Source organism: Pithys albifrons, chromosome 3, assembly GCF_047495875.1.
Source record: "Pithys albifrons albifrons isolate INPA30051 chromosome 3, PitAlb_v1, whole genome shotgun sequence".
Lineage (NCBI taxonomy): Eukaryota > Metazoa > Chordata > Aves > Passeriformes > Thamnophilidae > Pithys > Pithys albifrons.
The window spans coordinates 55,968,781-55,988,777 of NC_092460.1; the positions used below are offsets into that span (position 1 = coordinate 55,968,781).

The 19,997-nt window shown below is 39.9% G+C and overlaps 1 protein-coding gene across 6 annotated transcripts in view; it reads right to left on the reverse strand.

Moving 5' to 3' along the window:
* The window catches only part of CRADD (CASP2 and RIPK1 domain containing adaptor with death domain), a 92,167-nt gene that overhangs the window by 54,959 nt on the left and 17,211 nt on the right, over positions 1-19,997 (reverse strand). For 5 of the 6 annotated variants that reach the window (XM_071552091.1, XM_071552085.1, XM_071552086.1 and 2 more), the window contains exon 2: positions 18,595-18,900. In XM_071552091.1, the coding sequence (XP_071408192.1) occupies positions 18,595-18,900 (306 nt within the window). Of the gene's footprint in view, positions 1-18,594; positions 18,901-19,421; positions 19,439-19,997 lie in introns of those variants that run through there. The other variant, XM_071552089.1, reaches the window with a different exon arrangement.

Below are 19,997 nucleotides of genomic sequence, written 5' to 3' on the forward strand. Positions count from 1 at the left end.
ACATTAGCAGGATACAGAAAATCAGAGCTATAAATGTAGGTTAGAAATACACGGGAGTCACTGGTGAATAGGCTAGGGGAGTTGTTTCAACAGCCTGGCATACTATTCAGAATGATCTTTAAAATCCATTAAAAAGGGAATATACAGTGAGAGAGAAAAGGCAGCAAATATAAATTATTAAAGCAAACAATGTCCTGCCCAGTTAACACTCTGCTGGGTTATGTCCTGCATCAACACAGCTTCAAACTGATACCAAGGGGGCAATAACACACAGAGCAATTTTTCTTCCTGTTTTTTTTTTGTTTTGTTTTTTTGGGTTTTTTTTTTTTGGTTTTGGATTTTTTTTGGTTGGTTGGTTGGTTGGTTGGTTGGTTTTTTTAAATATCAAACCAAGGTTTCTTGGGATCCACAACTAAAATGCAACTATTAACCCTAAGAAGGCAGGGAAGGAATTTTTCATGAGTGAAGTTATATTCATAACTCAGCAATACAGAGATTCTTTCATGTTTCTCAAGAAGCTTTAAACTAACCAGCTAGATATTATTTGGATGGATGGCAAATCTGGGAGCAGTTTGAAGAAGCCACCTATTGAAAATGTAAGCAAAAGGCTCTTAGGGTGTTTTTTTGATGCTCAAGAAGGAAGTCTTTGGAGAGACCATATACAGGGATTATAAGGGTGGTGACTTGGTGACTAAATTCATCAGTGTTAAAGGAGAAGGAATCTTACCACCCTCAGACTATGACAGAATCAGTCTTTGGAAGTGTAAGATGTATGGCATTCCAGTATGTGCACTGCATCAGGCCAAAATGTAGATGAGACCATTCTGGGGGTTTAGAGACAACTCACCAACAGCACACTGGGAGATGGCTTGTGACCTTTAAGACGAGGTGTAAAAAGGCACACTTAAACCTGGATGAGCAAGCCAAAAATTAGGAAAGCACAGAGCTACCAAAGTGTCCTTAAAGAAAACAAATCCTGGTCCCTACCACAAACAAATGGAGATCCACATGTTAACAAAGGGGGGAAATGAAACAAGCCATTTGGAGCAGTGAGGCTGCAGTCTGGAGAAGGAGCAAACAGACTGGTCTCCAGAGTGTGGTGTCCACATCCCACCCTCACCTTCACTACTGGCCCAGCACCAAGAGAGCTCTGTCTCAACAGGAACAACACTCTTGGCCGCTCTGCCTAAATACCCAGTTCCCAGCATCATTTTGCCAAACATGCTGCCCTTGGTTTTCATGAAATAAAAACCCCTACCTTCCCCATGAGGAAAGGAGGTGGGGAAAACTTGAGAATGTAAACCTTCAAGAGTTAGAGATGAAAGCCATGCATTTCCCTCTTTGCCATGACTGGAGCTGTGGTTGGCACATTCCAGCTACCCTCAAGACATGCCAGGAAGAGAGGCAACTGGTCTCTTGTAAAGCCTCAGAAGAGAGCAGATTTTTGAATCTTGGTTTGGCATCCGGATAAAGTTAAGTCACAATCCAGATCAAAACCAGAGTGCTCCATTTAAATCTCTTTTCTGCAGGTACAACTGTCATGTAGACAACCATCTAAACCCCATTTTCTTTGACAACATTTTTTAGGAGGAGAACAGTAAGATGGTATGTGTGACTGCAGCCCATCTCAGCCACCTGTGCAAATAGAGCACACAATTACATTAACTTCTATTACATCATTTTGTGCTGTTGACTTAAAAGAGGAAATTCCTTTTCCAAACAGTGTGTCCTGGACAAAGATTAAGATCCATTTGAACTACATATTAATTTGGGAAGTTCGTGTCATAAACCACTTGGATCAGAAATTCCAAAAAATAGCATTAAACAGCAATGATGTCCATTGACAGAGCAAACTGAGCTCTTTAAAAGAGTAATTGTTCCTGAAAACTCAATTATGCACTGCCATTTTTAGTAGCGCAGTCAAGACAGAACATGAGAATTAACACACCAGACATTACCAACAGCAAACCTTATCTCAGTCCCAGGGGAAAAGACAAAAACATTAGGTTATGAGCAGTATCATACAGACAGATCGAAACAGGTTGAGTAAAGGGAAGTGGAAGTTTGCACAGCTACTGAAACCATGAGCTCATCTCAATGACAACATATATTCTACACTAGTTTGCTCTTCTCTTCCTAGTGCAATACAACACACTGATCACAACCTGCCAAAAGTCCAAAAGAACTGTTCTGTAGTTCACAAAGAAGTCTTCCATGGCAAGTTATGAATACCCAGGTTCAGCCTGGTGTTAAAACTCCTCTCCAGCAGCAAGAGGTGCTTGGCAAGAAAAGTTCAAATCTTTGGAAAGTGCATCCTATGAAACACCATGCTTTAGGGCCCCAGGGCCTAAGGATCTTCAGTACTAAACTGTATCAGCTATTATCTTCTCTTATGGGTTTCAAATATGAACTACTGTAAGATCTTCAAAGGCTAAGAGTAAAGCCTATGCAAGATCATAGCTTTCAAGTTTTTTTATTTATTTACTTATGTACTTATTAAAAAAATAGCATTGCTAACCTTTACTTAAGAAGCCTGAGATCTATATCCCTCTTAACAAGAGTTCTCTCTCTAGTCCCAGTGCCTGGTGGGAATGTGAGAAGTTTCTCTCTGAAATGTTATCTAACACTAACTGGTCTGAAGTTCAGATTTCCCCTGCCTATTCCTTAGGGCAGGCCACAGAGTAGACCTGAAAACCAGCACCTTCATCTTCAGATGTATGTAATAAAAGTCATCAGATGCTGCAGTGACTTCTACTCCATAGGCAAGGTTCTCTACAACTATTTCAATAAATTATTATCAAATTTTAAGATTTTTCATGTCATTGTCTAAAGGTCCTGCACATATTTTTCTGTACAAATTACGATTTAACTCTTCCACCACAGCAAGGACCAAAAGCAGAAAAACATATCATGGAATGATGAAGGAGAGACAAAAAGACATCCTTCCCTAATTCATAGAATTTTTTTTGTTTGCCAAAAACTTTGATAAAAAGGTATCTTCTGCCTGCAGTTCATATTTCTTATGGTCCAAAAGAAAAAAAGAACTACTAAGAAACATGATAAGAAAACACAGAATGGACAGAGCTTCATACACAAAAAGCATCTTTTCCTTAATCTTTCTGATATTGCAAGAGTTCGCTTATCTTCAGAAAATAAACAACAAACACAACTCAAAACTCAATTACTCAACTTGTAGCATAAAGAGTTGTGACTGGCTTTATCCTCAAACAGGAATGATCCTTTAGTTTCACTTCAATACTGTAACAAAACTACACCAATTATGAAGATTAATTGGAACCACAGAATAGCTGTAGACAAGAAGAAAACTTCAGCTTTTCCTCTGGCTTTAGTCATGAAGAAAACGACCCTGACATTAAATTCTGGTGCATTTTACGGTATACATGTAATACACATATGCTTTATGTACTGGGGCAAAGCTCCAGTTGAATCTACTTGTTTGCTCAAAGTGCAAGACACTTTTCTGAGAAGACTCAGCTCACCTGGGTGCTGCCTGAAGCAACACACACCCAACTTGTAAGGAGGGAAAAAATAAGTTATATAAAGAAATTCTAAAGACAAGCCATTTAGCTTTCTTCAGTACTAAATATCACTCAATGCAGATTTCCCCACTGGAAAACACCAGGAACAGCAACAGATTCAGATGTTCTTCTGTTCCTGGTCAAAGGTTCACCAATCAGCCTGAGTATACCACACAGTAAGTGAATCACCGTCTGCCAGAAGCACCGATTCTCTTGAACAACCTCATTTCAGTTACTAAAACATACTCCTTTGCCATAGGAAATAAACTTCTTGGATATGTTTATACATTTTGAATCTAAGCTACCAAAACAGGGGGACTCACTCAAAGCTGAGAACAGCTCTCATCACTTTCTTATAACCTGTAGGCAAGAACAAGTGCAGAATTGGTTGTAGTTCTGTCAAATTGCTACATCCGCTTTAGCATTCCTAAAGCACCAACCACCTTTGTCTGCAGACACCAATATTTATTTTATAAATCTGGAATGGTTGAGGGAGACTACATGACAGCACATTTCCCATATCTTAAGCCTACATCATACCTTGTTTTGAGTGATTTTCTTCTGCCTCTACATCTGAGGTAATCTGTTTTGGTGTTCCAGACATGGCATAGGCAGTTTGTTCAAGTATGTGTTGCATTATCACTTTGCACGAAAATAGTTACAACTGTGGTGTTAAAAGACAGAACTTTGATTAGACAACTCCAGCCAAATGAAAAAATCAAATTGAGTCCTAAAATCCATGCCTAAAAAGGCAGTCACTGAAAACCCTGGGACTAAATGCTCACTCTCAGAGGTTTTTTTCCTAGACCACTGACCTGACTGGATTTTCTACCTGGGACAGGTGTCAGAGGGCTAGATATGGGGAAACCAAGAAAAATACTGCATGTGACAAGGAAAAGAGAGGTTGAGGGTCAAAGTGTTCAAAAATATATGAAAAAAGGGCCAAAGGGGAGCTTCAAACAAGACATCTCTGATGCCATTCCTCTTTGTCTGGAGACAGGTCAGCAAAATGGAGTGGTAAGTGGTCCTGTCCCACTGGGATTTCCCCAGTCCAGTTTCCTTCCCATGGCACTGTGGGTATTCAACTTGACAGAGCCTGGCAAAGGTTAGCAGTGAGTTCCTTGACATGATGGGTATATGAAGCAAGACAGAACCAGCATGGCTGTCCTTTCATCATCTCTCATCCCAGTGGTTATATTACAGAAAGGAACAAAACATCAGGCATCTCTCTTTTTCCAGCTAAGCAACTGCAAGACTGCTATAGAGGAAGAAATACCACCAATAACATAATGGCTCCCACAGATGGGGAAAAAAATCAAAGTCTTATAGGCCCTTACAGATCAAAGATAAGGCAACAAACACTGGTAAGTTTGTAACGTAGGCTGCACAAGGATAGGATATGATAAGATTAGGATTCCATCTTGAAAAAGCCCCTTTTTCAAAACTAAGATGAGGAAAACTATAAAGGATAGTATGAGGACTAAGCCCATCAGCCATGATCAGGAATAAGTGGCTATCTGCTACAGAGGGCAATGATTTAAGGACAAAGCAGTAAATGGTACATTAGAATTTATATCAGATACATAACATCTTGGAAAACATAGAAGATCATCTTGGCCAGCATTAATACTAACTCTGCAAAAGAAAGATGAACACTTTTGTAGAAGGAGGATATTCTGGGTCATTTTGGTGTTGACAATTTTTATCCCTAGGGAGAAATTATACCCAAAACCTGAAACTTAATATCCAATTTTGGTGTCATTGCCTAATAATTCACAGCCATTCCCCAAATGAGACAAAGCACACAGTTCTTCATAGTTTATATATTCTATATGCCAACATTTTTTTAACCTTGTGATACCACTGGACTCAGAAGCTGGTAAGAAAGGATATGAAGTAATAATGTACTCACTCCAAACATCCTGATGAAGGGCAGAACATGCAATCCTAGAGAAAGGTTCATGTAGTAACTTTGCTTTTAGATATTTAAGGATGCACTACAATGACATTCACTTCATTCACAGCAATTATATTAAGCTTTTCTCTGATATGTAGGGCCAATGTGCTTTGCATGCCAGAATTAAATCAATTATATGTTATAATGGTGACTGATCTGTAAAATGGTTACGCATATACAAAAATTGTAAGCTGAGAAGCAAACCTCTATCCAGAATGGGGGGAAGACTAAAAAGTTGTGGTGCAGACATGACTAGAACCAGACAAGGAGAAAGAGGACCATTTAGAATTGGGTGCACACAGAAGTGGCTTTTCAGAGGATTTTATACCCTGCTCCCACACTAGTTTACTCAATGAAACAGAGGATTTAATTTATTGAAAGAGTAGTTCTTCATTTTTAATATGACAATATAAATGCTTTTCTTGATGTACAAGGTTAAATTAGCAGTCTAAGTAACTAAACAGGGAGGAAACGGGCTGCTGCAACAGCTTGTACAGTCAGCAGGAACTGAGCAGTAAAAAAGCAAAAAGCCATACTTACGGCATAGGACAGGAGAAAAGGACTTTGTTTATCAGTGCAAACCCTAGAGGTGTGCCAAATCAGAAGGCTAATTAACGCTTGGCAGTACAGAATCTCTTACCACCTCCCTCTCCCTACCAGGAATAGGCATGCTTTGGGACTTTGAGCCCACTTTGATGGTCCATGATTAACTAATTAATTGAAGCTACTACATCCCCAATTCCAGAATTTCTAGTATTCTCCAGCCATGTGTGGGAAGAGTTCATAATTTACCCACAGGGAGTAATGCAAGACAGTGATGAAGTCTGAAGAGCTCTAGGCTTGTCTGGATATGTATCCCTCAGACAGTGTTGCTGACATGATGACAAGTTTCCCAGTACGAATCTACAAGGTAAGGACAACACACAAAAAAGTATCTGTCTGTACACAAATGGGAGGATTTGCAATTTTAACTGGGCAGTATATTATTTGGTATAAGAAGCACTAGTTATGACGATTGCAAGAATAATTCATTACCCTAGATGTTTATCAGGAGGAATTAGTTGGCATGAAAGCAGTATCCTGACATGGTCATCCTATGTATTTCCTCACCTTAGACCTCTGAAGCTTTATAGACAAAAGTTACTCAATATCTGATAGCATTTAAGAAAAAAATGCTTAAGTTGAAAAACCCAAGACAAAGTGTACAATGGTGAACCTTATCTTGGGCGACACTACCAGGAGGGGTAGACACTAACAAGTACACACAATCTAAGACCAATGTCAAAGGCTTAAACACAAAAGCAGGAAGATAATTCTGCCTTTCCTAGCATTTACAGGTGATTACAAAAGACTTACAGAGAATCTCATGGAATTACTGCTGCTATAATTATCAAGATTGTTTTTGTTAAAGTTCCTAAATGATTTCAGCACTCGCCAAAGAAGTTTTGAATGAAAAGACACAGTATATTTGTGCATGCAGAACCAGAGGAGCAAAATCCAGCACACTGCTTTTTTAATCAGAACATTATCCCTGGCAACAAAAACAGTGATACAGGAGAAATTTTACCAAGTGCATAGGCTACTAGTAGTGAAAGCAAAAGCTGTTAAATCATAAATTCAAGGCACTAAGTCACAGTTCCCTTCACATCTGGCTTGGGGGTGGGCATGATAAAAAACCAAAAAAAACAACAAAAAAAACCAACACAAAACCCAGGAAGAAATCTTCTAAACCAGAGCCTGGTATGCCAAGAATTATGTCAAAAGGTGCATACCAATGGCAAAATGAACACTGCAGGGGACATATAATCACACTAAGAATGCCTCTGATCAGCATTAGCCAGAAACAAACCTTGTCATCCAGGAGGCTAGAGCATGAAACTCAAGTGAACAACAGAGTTTACACTCCAATCCTTCCTGATATTAGTCTGAACAGAAAGGCACCACACTACTGAGATTCACTTTTTCTCTAAATGACTCGATGTTTATTCTTTACACTACTGTAGGTGGCAAATTGCAAAACAAAAGAAAAATGCTAACAACCCAAACAACACACAAACAACTTCGTAATATCCCCCAGGACTCCCTGTGCATCCTTCAGTGGAAACACAGTTGTTTTCCCTCCTACAGACTCTGTTTATACATATATTATAGCCCAATCCTGTGGATAATTAAAGTAAACTTGGAACAAATAATCCAACCACGGCCAATGAGCATCCTAACAAGCACAGTCACACAGGGAAATGCTTGCAGGTTGAGTCTGACAATTAAAATATATTATCTCACACCTCTTAAACTAGCCATTCCAATTAAATTTCAGCAATGCACATGTTTCCACTACCTGGGATATGGACAGCATGTAAGACGACTATTGCCTTCTGGAGACTGAGGAGCTCCTTTCAAGACTTTGTCTTCTGCAAGATATCAGGCCAATGCAGTGCCATGCCAGGAGGTGGCCAACTTTATTTTATCTAAACACAAGCATGGTAACAGCTTCTTAATAAAAGACAGACACTTGCACTAAACAGGTATTTCTCATTTCTTTTTCTGTTTTTCCCATTGGTCATAATGGAAGCTGAACAATCCCTAACATGTGTAACAACTTTAAAGAGACAAGGAAGTGTATGTCTCTATCCTCTGTATAGGAAAAGGAGAGTTGACTTAGTTGAACAACTTTAAGATACATTTAACATTGCTATATATGAGAACTAGGATAAAAGAAACATATAAACAAATAGTGATAAATAAAAACAAGACTCTTGGTTACAGGTCAATTCTGCTCCACTCAGGTGCAAGACAGAGACACAGGTTTATCATCAATCCCCTTCCCTCAGAACAGGTCAAATTGTTTTGCTAAAATGTGTGCACGAACTCTAGGCAAAGCTAGGGGCATTAGGAGGGGGATTCCCAGAGGCCAGTGCACCCATTAAGAAGTTGCTGCACTAAGCACAGCTGAAACAAAGAGGAAAGAAACTCAAGCCCTCTTTTAGGACTTAGATACATTTCTTTCAACTACTGGAAAGGACTTTATTCTAGTTAAACTATGAGCTGTCTCTTGGAGTTATGCCTCCACCAAATATTTAAAATTATATAAACCATACATGCACTTACGAGGGAAATCACAAGGTGGTACCCTTCCTGTTACACTGTGGGGTCCTATTAATATTACAGTATTCCATGTGAAGAGCTGCACCTCGCTGCCAGCCACTGGCAGGGATGCAGCCCCATCTGACAGGTGTGTTCTGCAAACACCCACAGGATTCAATCCCATGGGTGAAATTGCTGGAGAAACACCTGGCCGCGTGTCCCAACACAAGCATGAGCAAGGTGCGGCGCCCTCGGCACTGTTGAGAGGCAGGAGCCTGGGATGTGCCCAGAGCAGGCTTTGAAGTGCCCAGGTAGCTCCAAGGGCAAGAGCTTTGCTACCTGGGGACCTGAATGAAAGCACAATCAGCAGCTTGCTGAGGAAAGATTTAAGGCCTCCCATTTTGGATCCTGGTGTCTGCAAGAAGAATGCCCCAAGAATCCTGAATTAATTTCTACTGCAAACAGCAGCTCTAGCTATAGCCTGATGTTGCTTTCAAAACAAGCCCTTTGCAGGTGAACTCGACAGATCCATCAAGAGTACATTAACTGAGGGTATGGGGAGAGTGTTTTGCAACCCTAACTGCAGAAATCATTGTTCAAGAATCTGAAGACTAAACTAATCTCATGTGGGATGTAGCAGAACTGGATCACAGAGGACTACATGACTTTTTAATTAAATGGAAGAGGAGTAAGAATAAAGAACATGTCACTTAGAAAAGCTGAGCAAACAAAGCCATCGGCTACAGTAAATAAAACCATATTTAAATAAATAGTTTCTTCACATAAAAATACTAGAAAGTACTGCCTTTCCTTTTCATTCCAGCATTTCTTTCTCAACAGTTACTTTGCTGAGGATTCATATGCCCCTGCTTAAAGGTAGCACCAGCTGCGTGTGGAGGAAGGCTACCTCCCACCAGAGCCAGTCAGAGACCCCAAGGGCTGGCAAGGGGCTTAGTCAGACCTTAACCTGTGTAAAGTCCTTTGACTCAACCCTACCACATATTTTATTAGAAAGATCCAAAAACTGAAACAGGCTGTTCATTAAAGAACTCAACATATTGTTAACTACAAATGAAAGGTAAGACTTTCCAAAGCATCTGCACAGGACTAAAATTGCCTTCTTTAAAGCCAAGGGGAGCTTACCCTTGACCTTGACGGGAGAAGGGTTGAATAAGCTTGGGTTAACTGTGAGTACTTCTGGAAATCACAGGCAAGGTGGTGAAACACTAAGATTAAGGAGGCTGCCAGAAGTGGTACATAATGTCGATTTATTCACCTTGGTCCAATGCATTAATGCTCATTTCCTGCACACATAAACCCTGTAATATAAATCAAATTGGTTCCTTCTCTAAATGTAAATTGGAAGAAACACTGAAGCTTCACTTCAGTTTGCAGCAGAGGTGTTCATCAAACCATATGGACAACTCCTTTTTGATATATGGGGTTTTGTCATTTACAAGAATGAATTACAAGTTTTCTGATTTACTCTGGAGCATATATTAGTGTATATCCACAGGCCATAAGGGCCATTAATTAGTATCAACAATTCTATTCACAGATAAAGCAAGAGAAGGAAGAAAACTCATAAAGAAAATCTGACAGAATACTGGAACAATGGTCTAATGGGGGAAAGAAGCAACAAGATTGGTTTTCTGTTTACCCAGACAATTGCCAAGTAGATAAAAGTTGGCTTTAAGTGTCTTGTGTACAAAACCATAAATCTTCTAACAAGATAAACCATATCATTCTGAAGTAACAAATGATATTTGGGTGCTCTAGTCCTCGTTCTCATAAACATACATATAACTGTGAACAGATCTATAATGAAAATTTAGTTGCACATGGCAGTGCAGGGAGGGCTTCAAGATATAGTAATCACGTGTAATTAACTGTATCCTGGAGGAACCTCCTGACCTTTGTCATACAAGTGACATTTCCTGCCGAGAAGTAACTCACACCACTGCTGATATTCTCAGCTTACACGCAAAAGGAGTGTGGAGTCTTAACTAGTAATAGCTTTCCAGCTGTGGAAATTATTTTACTTTGAAGGGCAAGACATGCTGCCATGTTAGTGCAGGGAAGACAGCATAGCACCCATTCCTTCACCAGCTTGCTCTGGCCCACAGAGTCCGGCCTCTGACTTCACTCAAGTCAGACTTTCACTGAGAGACACTACTTAACATTTTTACTGACTTTGGGTGGCTATGCAGCCTCCCTAACACAGATAAGTTAATGTGTTGTCTGCTTGGATGGTTGAGTATTGTTTTGTTTTTTAGTAACATTCATAGACTTAATTTATGAAAGACAATCAATTTTCCCCATACAATGGAAATAAAAAAAATCAGACATTTTCAAATGGTCGTCTAGTCCAACATCCTGCTCAAAGTAAGGCCAGTTTCAAAGTCTGATCAGGCTACTCAAGGTCATGTACTGTTGAGTGTTGACTGTCTCCACGGATCTGAGATGGAGCCTCTTTAGGCAACCAATTTGGTTTGCAAACTCTCCTGGCCAGTGTTTAACCTGTCTTGTGAAATTTTAAAATTACATTCAATCAGACTTTCCCTCACTACAACTTGTGGCTGTCACTTCTTCCCTTTTGCACCATAGGAAGTGTCTGACTCCACCTTCTCTGAGCATACTCTCGGCCTTCTTTCCTCCAAGAACAAACTCAGTTGTGTCAGCCCTTCCCTGTAGTTTATGTTAAACTAACCACTAGTGGTGCTCCATAGGACTCTCTAGTTTGTCAATCTTTCCCTCGTACTAGTGGCATAAATCTAGACACAGTGTTTTAAATACAGCCTTCTGGTATCAAGTACAGCAGAATAATCACTTTCTTCATTCTTCCTGCTGGCTTTTCTCTTGCTTTTGGAGTCCTGTGTGTGGTTAGTCTTCATCATATTTGCTTTCTATCAAGACACTCAGCTTTTCTTTTGCAGACTTGCAACTGGTCAGTCAGTGCCCATCTTGTTATTTTGTTGGAATGTTCTATCCCAAGTGCAGGACTTTACAATTCCTTCTCCTGAATGTCATGAAGGTCTTGCTGGCCCATTCATCCTACTTGCTGGGATCCCTCTGAGAGGCAGTCCCACTCTTCTGTGTCAAATTATCCCTGGGGTCTGGAGGGTTCCCTGGGTTCCTCTCTGAATTTGAGCTAGGCTGAAACTTCAGCTGAGCTGGCTTCCTGACATGCTTGTTACTTTTCCTGCACATAGGAATGGATCATTTTTGTGCTTTGAAAAGGTTTTCCTTGAGGATCAGTCATGTCTCCTAGGTGCTTTTCCCCTTCAGAATTGTCTTCTACTTTGTACCATCAACCAGTTCCACGAATAAGCTGAAGTCCAGAACCTTTACACTTCTATTTGCTTTCCTCTTTTCTCTGCCTTAAACTTCAGAACTGCATGGTAATCACAGTCAAGGCTGACATTAACAAATGCATCCCTGAACAGCTGTTCCTTGTTTGTGAGTGGCGAGGCCAGCAGAGTATCTCCCTTACACTACTCATCTAGGGAATTCATCAAGAAATGACCTTCCATGTTCCAGAAGTCTCCCGTCACATTACATTAAACACCACGGTTATTAAGTTTCCCTGAGAAACAGGACCTCCAAAAGCAGCACTCTTTTAAGACGACTTCATAGGATCACAGGGAAATTCAGGAAACCTCATGAGGTCTCATGTCCAACCTTCTGTTCAAAGCAGGATGATCTCCAAGATCAGCCATGAAAACCTTCAGGGCTGAAGACTACTTACCTGTTTGGGTCCTTACTCCACTTCTTGAGTACCCTTAAAATAAAAACTCTCCTTATAATGAGTCAGAACCTCCCATTTCAACTTACATGCTTCATCTCTCATCTTCCCATCATGCATTGCTGTGTAGTGCCTATCCCTGTCTCACATGGATATTCTCTTGGAAGATACTGGAAAACTGCTATTTTCCCTTCTACAGGCTCTACCTTCTCTTGATCAGAAGCTCTACTAAAGATGCCACCATAATGTCTCTCTGACTGACCTTCCTCTGATCCTAACCCAGGATTTTGACCAGCCTATTGCCAAGGCAATAGCACAGCTCGGGCACTCAAGATGCTCCTTTGAAGAGGCTGCAATGGCATCCTTGTCTAAGAACCCAAAGCACTATGGCCCTGTGGTTGTGTGAACTATCCTGTCATGACTCTGCAAATCCCATGACATCACAGTGCTGCAGCTGTGCAGACTTCCACTTTGTTCCCACACACCTACTGGTAGAGAAACTTTTGCCCCACACTGTTGAGTTGATCCCATCTGTTCCTAGCAGTCTCCATTTGTTGACAACTGCCCTGTGGTCATGGAGTCCAATGTGCTGCTAGAACAGGAGGTGCACAGACAAATGTGAATATGCAGGATGAATCCACCCCTGCCCAGGTTCTTCCCCTTGACTGGAAGGATGGAGAACTGCAGAGGCTCCAGCCCTTCACATGGGATCACTAAGATCCATGGTCATCCCTAATCTCCTGAAGTATTATTACCACCTACATGAGAGAGGAGCAAAGTCTGATGATTGGCCAGGTCTTGCCAACCTCTGTGATGTCCTGGATCCAGTCACTGGCAAAGAAGCAATCTCTGAAAGTCATCAGGTCTGGTCAGCAGATGGATGCCTCCACTTCCTACACCATGGAGTCTTCAATCCCAATTACTTTTGCTTCCTCTTAGTGGCACTGATTAAAAGTAGTTGATCAGGCACAGCTGGTCTAAACACCCCTCTTGCCAGAACTCACTCCTCCTCTTCTGTTTCCAGGGTCTATACATTTTATTAAATCTATATTATTAGTAGCCTCATATACATGTGTCACTGAGGATGACACCAATTATGGGTTTGTGTTTCCACTAACTTACCTGAGAGAAACTGTTTGAGGCTGGAAACACTACAGTTCCTAACAGTGATGTTCCTAGGATTCAGGCTTCTCAAAGTGAAAATAAAAGATGTAAGCAGCATAAAGACAGGAAAAAAATAGCAAAAAAGCAAGCAAATATTCCTTAAATAGTAAAAAAAAAAAAAAAAAAAGAAAAAAGAAAATTTTACATCTATACACACATCAAACTAAAATAAGTACACAGAATGCTCCATAAAACCAGGGAATTTGATTACTTGTCCATGCCATGATGCATACTGTTAATATTGAGTGTCTGCTCAAATCTTTAATGCCAGACTTCACAGATCTCACTGCGGTCAGGAACACAGCCAAAGCTGTAAATGTAACACTCGATTTTAAGGGGAGATGGGAATGTGGAAAAGAGTTTGAGAAATTCTCCTACGAAGATACCTTTGAATCTCTCCAGATAACCAGAGAACATTTTCTCTAACCTCCAGGCATTAGGATGTGGCACATGGGCAATCCTTCATCTCCACCAGGTCAAACCAGCACAGCCCAGACTGTTTAGCTCATCCCTTTCCTTCAGACATATATGGGAGGAAACTCCCCCTTCTGCCACTGGACTATACAAAAGTGGGGAGGGAAAGAAGAGAAAGAAAAAACCCACAATCTCCTGACCACCATTTTAGAGAAAGGAAAGGGATTCATTAGCTGCTCTCCTATCTGAGAACCAAACGGAAAAGGCAAGAGATTAGGCTGCTTCCTCACTGCATTAAATGGGAGAGGAAGCAGAACAGGAAAAGGGCTGGAAGCGGCCAATAAAAGGTAGGAAGACATACTAAAATTCCCCATTTCCTAAGGCTTTTGCATTTGAATCCAAATCATTAGAAACTCACAATCCAGCTGTGGAAAAAGGACTTTGGGAAAGCTGGGAGGGGATGGCAGGAAGTCTGGCTTTCTCAGCATAAGTACATGTTTCAGTTTGTTGTCTATTTGCATGCCTCATCCAAAGTGTTACACAACATGAAGCTTTATATAGCTATATGAGAACACGCGCTCCCCACACAGCCAGCAAAAAACCTCAACCACACTAAAATCCGTTCAAATCAAAAAACCTCACCCAAGTCTAATAGGACTCTAATATTGACTAAGTACCACAACAACAAAATCATACATTAGAAAATATCCTGTTTAGCTGTGAGAGTACAGCTTTCCCATGGCAATTCTGTGTAACTCCATGCCCTAAAATCACTAACATTTGTCAGATAACAGCAGCTGCTCCAGGATTCCTTTGGCAAATGCCATAAATCAGACTTTTTTTCTTTCTCAGTATGCTGCAATCTTCTGTGGAATGGCAAAATCATCTATACTACAAAGAGGAGCAGTACTAACACTTTTAGAAGAAAATTATTTTATAGCACGTTTTATGGAGAAAAATGCAATACTTGGGGCGAGAAATTCTGGAGCAGAGAGAGATTAGAAAAACATTCTGATAAACAAACGCCATCAAAAGTTATAGATTTTTTTAATTCAGTGCAAAAAATATTGGGTAACTGTTTTCTGTTCCTAGAAAGAAGGAAATTCTACTGCCAACAGCTGTAGTTTTCATAGGAATTATAAGACTATATTGAAGATTTATGTTCCTGACAAAGGCACAAAGTTATCCAAACTAGGGTAGAAAAAAAATAGGAATAGTCTTTTCCCAACGAAACAGACCCACATAACTTTTATTAACTCTTACTATGGCAGAAATTTTGATCTTCAAAACCAGGAACTCATGCTGTTGATGTTTATAATGATTAAGTCTTCCAATGCCAATCTGCATAGAGTAAACTGGTTTATCACAAGTTATTACACAAGTAAGAAAGATATCCTATCCACTTTAAATCAATTAAAGTCATAATACTTACCACCTCCAAAAGCACATGACTTTAAATTTCCTTCTTGAGATTTTGAGGTTTTACAGCAATGCTTTCCCTACCTTACGATAAGGTTTCCATTAAGCTGTGGCCATCTGTCAAATCCACAGTAGAGAGGAGAAAGGTGACCCAAGGCAAAAGGCTGTCCTGGGCATAAGTAAACAAGCAAGGGGAAGGAATCTTGGATCTCTTTGTTGCAGTTTTACAGATGCAAGTGGTCCTACCTGCCTGCACCTCACTCTCCTGATTCTCATGGAAAAATACTCTTTATGCTCTGCACAATTATGGTCTTTTGGTTTCCTTGAAACTACATCAGATAACAGGACACAGAACTATTAAGTCAACAGACATTCAGCAATAAAACTCAGGATATCAGAGATTTTAAAGTTCACTTATTTGAAAGCAGTCAAACAGGGTTGAATCCTGGGCCAATTTACACTTCCACTCCATGCTGTTCCATGAACACTACATCAAGTTACACAACTTGGGAATCAATAAATTCATTGCCTTGAAAGAATTTGCTCAAGGGCTCATGATGAGTCAGTGGCAGTGTCTTGCGTAGGTCTCAGACTTTGGCTTCCATTATGTAGCTGCTTAGTTCACCAGATCATATTTACACAACATCAACAAAAATGTTTTTATTTCTGACCTTCTGAAATTGCTGTTTGTTTGGTTTGTTGTTTTGGGGTTGATTTTTACTAGGAGAAGCAAATAAATTAAAGTTTCTAAATAATTATAGTTGTGGGGTTTTTTAACTAGGAACCAACAAAATATACTTCTCAGCTGAAGCAAGAATGGGAAGCCTGATCTCATCAAATAGAATACAAAATAACCCAAAGGCCTACATAGAAAAATCACTATGCACAGGCCGGTTTTAGGTTCAGATAGACGTAACCTAATAGTCCACTTAGTTACTGACTTGAAAAACCCTCCATGTAGCCATTGTGAAGGAAGAGACGAAAATAAAACCCTCCTTCAAGAATCACCTTGCTATCAGGCCTTAGTCCTGCAAAGGGTCTGTAAAAAGTGAGGATATTTTGCTTGAGTTAACAGAATTTTAATTAAGCACAAACAAGTGAACAGCAAGCATTCAATTTCCACAGTACATATGATTCAAAGGGGAAAAAAAAGAATTAAAAAACTGGGACCATAAAATCAACTTCAATTTTAAAAGTTTTAGGGTCTAGAAAAAAGGTATTGTGTATGTAGTAGGCTTTTTCACCAGAAACAGGTTCTTTAAAATAATTGCCATTGACAAACAATCATTTATAAGAACAGTTTTCAATAAGGCAGAAGTTAAGTTATCTAGCATGGCACTAGAGAACAAATTTCATTTTAAATATGCTTATAGTTTTATTAGAGCCAATGGCTTTTTCCATGCTTAAGGCTAAGCATATGCTCATGTACTCTGCCAAGACAAAAACTTCCAAGTTTGTTGTTAGAACGCAAAGCAAAGCTTTTATCCCAAACCACATTTTCTTGCATGTAATCAGCACTGATGATGCCACCATAGTCTCCAATTCTTTCCAGGGCACACTCAGCATTTATTAGGGCACAGATGGTGTTCTTTCTTTGGTTTCTAAAGAACATGCCTAAATATTACAACAAACTTGGCTATCTGCCTCTTATCCTCTTCTTACACTCTGTATTGCCACAATAAAAGTAACAGCAACCTTTGATCTAATCTGGAAGTCTTTTCTAAATTACACACAAAATTTAGCAATAGAATTATCAAGTAGACTAAACCCACTCGAAACCTGGAGAACCTGACAGGCATAAATCCAGCACCTTAGTGACAAGTGATCGAGGACAGGAACAAGCAATTCACAAAACAATCAAAACCCCAAAAATCGGTAACAATTTTCCCAGTAACATACTACACCGTCCCCAACTGCACTTCATTGACTGTGTGTTTCTGGACCTGTAAGGACTATTCAACAGCTTAAGCAGCAATTATCAAAGGAAGAGGCTGTTTTTTAATGCAAATAAAGAATATTAATATGACAGGATTTGTTGTAAGTAAGGAAGACCTTTTCCAACACACTCAATGCCTTGGTTTGCATTGTGATGCAGCATAGGACACTTACTTCCCAATTTTTGAAAATTTACTCATTTCCAAGCACACGCACAGCAACCTCCACAATGACCAACAGAAAGACAGGCTGTCACAATATTCCATTAAAGACATCCCAAAGTAAGATAATCTCGAATTTGCCCACCAGATCTTGACAAAATGATCTTGAACGTGTAGCTGAGATGCAAGTGCGCATGCTGGTCAGCAGGTCTTAGTTACCCCTCTTCACAGGCTTTCAGTCTCAACAAAGCACAATGACTCTGGAAAAATCACAGGTCATGTGCATCAAAATATGTATGACCAAACTCAAGAGGGGGTAGAGCAGGGGATGGAGGCTTGAAGAAAGATTAATCAGATTGCTCGAAAAGGATGTTCCCAATTGAGGACTATTTCACTGTCTCACTGGTAACATGAGATTAGCAGCCAGTGCATGCTGCCAGAATCTGGGACAAGAAATGTGCATTTTAAGCAGTTCTCTTGACTTCAAAACAGCTCAGCTAATTGCATGCATGGATTGGTAAAGAAATCACTTCTGAACAAACATCAGGTCCATAAAACTAGTTTCAGAAGTACATTTAAATGCCAGAGATTTTACTAAATAAGATTACATAACACCCACTAAATCAGTTAGATTTGATATTCTTTTAAAAATAAGCAATGGCTAGTAATTTTGAAAGCAATGATCCTAGATATTTTCACTCCCATAAACATAATAAACTAAATAAATCTAAGTTAACACATGATACTAAATAAAAATTACAGTGAAATCATAATAAAAGTAAAACAAAACTCTGTCAATACAAATGATCCAGAAACAAACCACTGTAAACATACATAAACCAAACAATAATCAGGTGTGGATGGTAAAGAGACTGTCCTGCAGCTAGTCAAAACTATATTTTTATAGTCCGCTCCCTCTGAGGTAATGGATTTTGGGTCCTCTTATATCCCATCCTCTCCCAAGGCAGTCACTCCTCCTGCCTCCTTGTCTTCTAAAGCTCAGCCCTGCTCACGCCCCAAACTTTGCAGTACTTCCTGGTGTTTGACTGGCTTCCAGGAAATTCAGGCTGTTCCCTTTTCTTGGTATCATGCATAACTTGAAACTACTGGTACATTCAATACTTTTAAAATTATGGCTTGAGAACAAGCTTCAAAATACCAGCAACAACAACTTACCTGCAGGATCTTGTACCATCATTTCCTTACGCTTCATTCTCAGCTTGTCTTTAACCCATGGGAACTCCTGTAAGGAATCCAAAAACACTTCAAAAGCTTTGGGTCCTCTGGTGGGGAGAATATCAAGGAGCATCATGGTTTTCCTCTGACTGGTGGTTTGGGCTTTTATTTCTTGAACATGACTGTCTGTAAGAATTCCTTCTTGGTAGAGATACTGAATAACAAGTCCATCCACCAGCACCTCTGTGCAGAGCTCCACGCGCAGGGAGCGTAAAAGCTGCTTGTCTCTGGCATCCATCTGGTAACCTGAATTGTGAAAAAAGGAGTAGGGAAATGGGTAAAGATTAAAATACTTCAACCTTTAACATCCAGAAGTGATGTTTGACACCTGCCAACCTTTAGAAAGAATTACGAACTCGGAATCACCACCCTGGAAAAACTAGTAATGATCCACATCATCTTCTTTCTGCTCAGATTTCACCATCTCACAAGGTAAAATGAAGCCATTTCTGGGAAATATTAGACAGGAATAGAATCTTTGGCATTGTGAAGACCAGTCCTTTGCTGGAGTGAAACCCATGCCAAATAATCCTGCTCACTAACTTAGGTTAAGGTCCATACTAAAGGCAGCTAGAGCATTTGACAGTCCTTAAGAGACTGTAACTCCGAAAATTAAAGAGATGTCACAACTGACCACTGACACAATTACAAAAGCATTAGCAGAACTGGTACATACACCACAGCCAGGCAGCAGCAGCAGGGCCAGAATCAGCAGGCAGCTTTGGCCTACACAATGCATTTTAACTTTAGGAGGGATAAAAACATACCTTCCCAGGTTGTTCTCCCCCCTGAATCATCCTGGAAGATTGCTCTGGAATTCAACTGATCTGATAATGAGAAACTTTCTTCGAATTTCTATCTCAAATTTATCCACCTTCTATTTATAGGCATTTGTTCTGCTGAAACTGTTATTTAGCTTAAGTAGCTCCTCTCCCTCCCTTCTAATGTGTTCACAGTAAGCAATCAGATGACCTTTGCCAGCTTCCATTTTACTTGACTAACACTCTGATGAGATAAAAGCTGAAGAAGATGCTTTTTATAGCCACTTTGCAGAAGAAGAGTCAAGGTCCAGAGAGACCAAGATCATGACAGGAGTCCATGCCAGACCTATGAAGCGAATGAAGATGTGTAGTCTATTCTTTAATGACAAACATATCCCTAGGACCATGAATGGTACTTGAAAAGGAAACTGACAGGACAGTACAATGAAATACTTTCTCATTACTAAATAATGAAGATAAAAAAGTGCAGTAGGTGTTGAGTGTCATTAGCAGGAGGTTTCTAATAATTAAACTAGAAGCTGCTGTTTGAGCAGCTAGACCCCGCAGAAACTCTACTTCATT